The sequence below is a fragment of the Cebus imitator genome, unplaced genomic scaffold (assembly GCF_001604975.1).
Source record: "Cebus imitator isolate Cc_AM_T3 unplaced genomic scaffold, Cebus_imitator-1.0 Scaffold386, whole genome shotgun sequence".
Taxonomy (NCBI): domain Eukaryota; kingdom Metazoa; phylum Chordata; class Mammalia; order Primates; family Cebidae; genus Cebus; species Cebus imitator.
In genome coordinates this window covers 1,046,421-1,048,445 of record NW_016107701.1, presented here as the reverse complement: position 1 = coordinate 1,048,445, position 2,025 = coordinate 1,046,421, and the positions used below count along the sequence as shown (strand labels likewise).

The window sequence follows — 2,025 nt, the reverse complement described above, 5'->3', positions numbered from 1 at the left end:
CAATTAATTACCTTTTTAACAAAAATGACAACGTAGTCTAAAGGAGAAACACTGATTCTGCAAATTAACAGGCAAATTGTTAAAAATTTTGTTGTATTAATATTTGAAATTTGTGTTTGTTAATTAATGAAGTTTAATTTTCTTTCATTTCTAGTCATTTGACCAGATCTACTGCACTGTTAATGTTCCTGATTTATATAGGTTTGTAACTATTTTTTTCCAACAGTTGATACTTGGATGGCTATTGATATTCTCTCTTCTTTTCACAGAGCATGTCCTTTGCAACCTGATCACACAGATGATGAAAAAGAATAGAACTTTCTCATTCATCTTTGAATAACATCTCCTTGTTTACTCTGGTATTCTATAACGTAAATTTACATAAATGTGTTTGCTCCAATTAGCTTTGTTGAACAGGCATTTAATTTAAAAATTTAGGTTTAAATTTAGATTTTCAAAAGTAGTTGTGAAATTGGAAAATTTGTAAGACTAATTATGGTAGCTTAGTATTCAATATAATGCATTATTTGGTTTCTTTTACCAAATTAAGTGTCTTGTTGCTAAAATCAAATCATTGCATTGTGTTCTGATTATAAGTATGCTATATTTGAGGTTTGCTTAGATTGTTGTACTGCTGCCATTTTTATTGGTGTTTGATTATTGGAATGATGCCATATTGTGCCTCCTATTTGCTTTAAAAAGCAGAGTTAGATTTTCGCATATTAAAAAAAATTCAGTATTAATTAAACATTACTTACTCTACCCTTTTTTCAGCAAGGAGGACAAAGATGCAATGTTGAAAAACCTTGGACGGATATCTTGTCTTTAAAAAAATTTAAAGACAATTTGGTCTTTTGAGAGTTTAAACGGTTGATAACACCTCTACAACAACAATAACAAAAAAGATAAAATACTAGGATAGAATAATGGTGGGCACAGTGGCTTCTCAGGAGGCTGAGGAGGGAGGTCTGCTTGAGTCCAGGAGTTGTAGACCACCCCAGGCAACGTAGTGAAACCCTGAATCTAAACAAAAGGAAAAATATGTATATGAACAATAATAATAAATCAGCCCAGCATGTTGGCACACACAGTGGAACCAGATTCCATCTCTTAAAAAAAAGAAATTTTCCTAGGATATGCATTTGATTCGCAATCATAAAATATAATTTTAAAATTGGAAGTCATGTTATAGCAACAGAAAAAAAAAAGAAAAAGAAAAAAATAAAGTTGGAAGTCAATATAATATGAAAGGCAAATCATGCCATAAATCCATAGGCATGTCAAAAGTCCTCAGAACTGCTGACATTTTTCAACATAACCAGAGGTATAATTGAAGAAGTGGGTATAATATTCCTCATCACACTTTTTCCAGTAGCCTGTTGTCAAAACTAATTATGTTTTAGTTGGCATATTTTTCTGAAATATGTTTGTAATAAATGCATACTTATTTTTATAATACACTATCCATTTGTGTTCTTCCTAAAGTTATATCCTATTTAATTCCTTCCAAATACAAATCAGTGCATTGACCTGATTTTAACACCTTCCAGACTGGGCGCAGTGGCTCACACCTGTAATCTCAGCACTTTGGGAGGCCAAGGTGGGCAGATCACGAGGTGAGGATTTTAAGACCCGCCTGGCCAACATGGCAAAACCCCTCTCCACTAAAAATACAAAAATTAGCCAGGCATGGTGGCACGCACCTATAATTCTAGCTACTCAGGAGGCTGAGGCAGGAGAATCACTTGAATCCAGGAGTCAGAGGTTGCAGTGAGCTGAGATTGTGCCATTGCCATTGCACTGCAGCCTGGGTCCGGGGTGACAAGAGCAAGACTCCCTCAAAAAACAAACAAACAAACAAACAAAACAAAAAAACAAAAACCAAAAAGAAACTACCTTCCAAACTGTTTGAGTGCTGATGATTGTAGATTATATTTTTTGCTTTGTCTTTTAGAAGTGGATATTATTTTATTTTATCTTTTTTTTTGAGACAGAGTTTCGCTCTTGTTACCCAGGCTGGAGTGC

The 2,025-nt window shown here is 33.9% G+C and overlaps 1 protein-coding gene across 2 annotated transcripts in view; it reads left to right on the top strand.

Moving 5' to 3' along the window:
• The window catches only part of PCLAF (PCNA clamp associated factor), a 14,315-nt gene extending 12,862 nt beyond the window's left edge, over positions 1 to 1,453 (top strand). For both annotated transcript variants that reach the window (XM_017508083.2, XM_017508082.2), the window contains one exon: positions 270 to 1,453. In XM_017508083.2, the coding sequence (XP_017363572.1) occupies positions 270 to 340 (71 nt within the window). In that variant the 3' untranslated portion in view covers positions 341 to 1,453. The remainder of the gene's footprint in view (positions 1 to 269) is intronic.
• Positions 1,454 to 2,025: the final 572 nt, after the last annotated feature.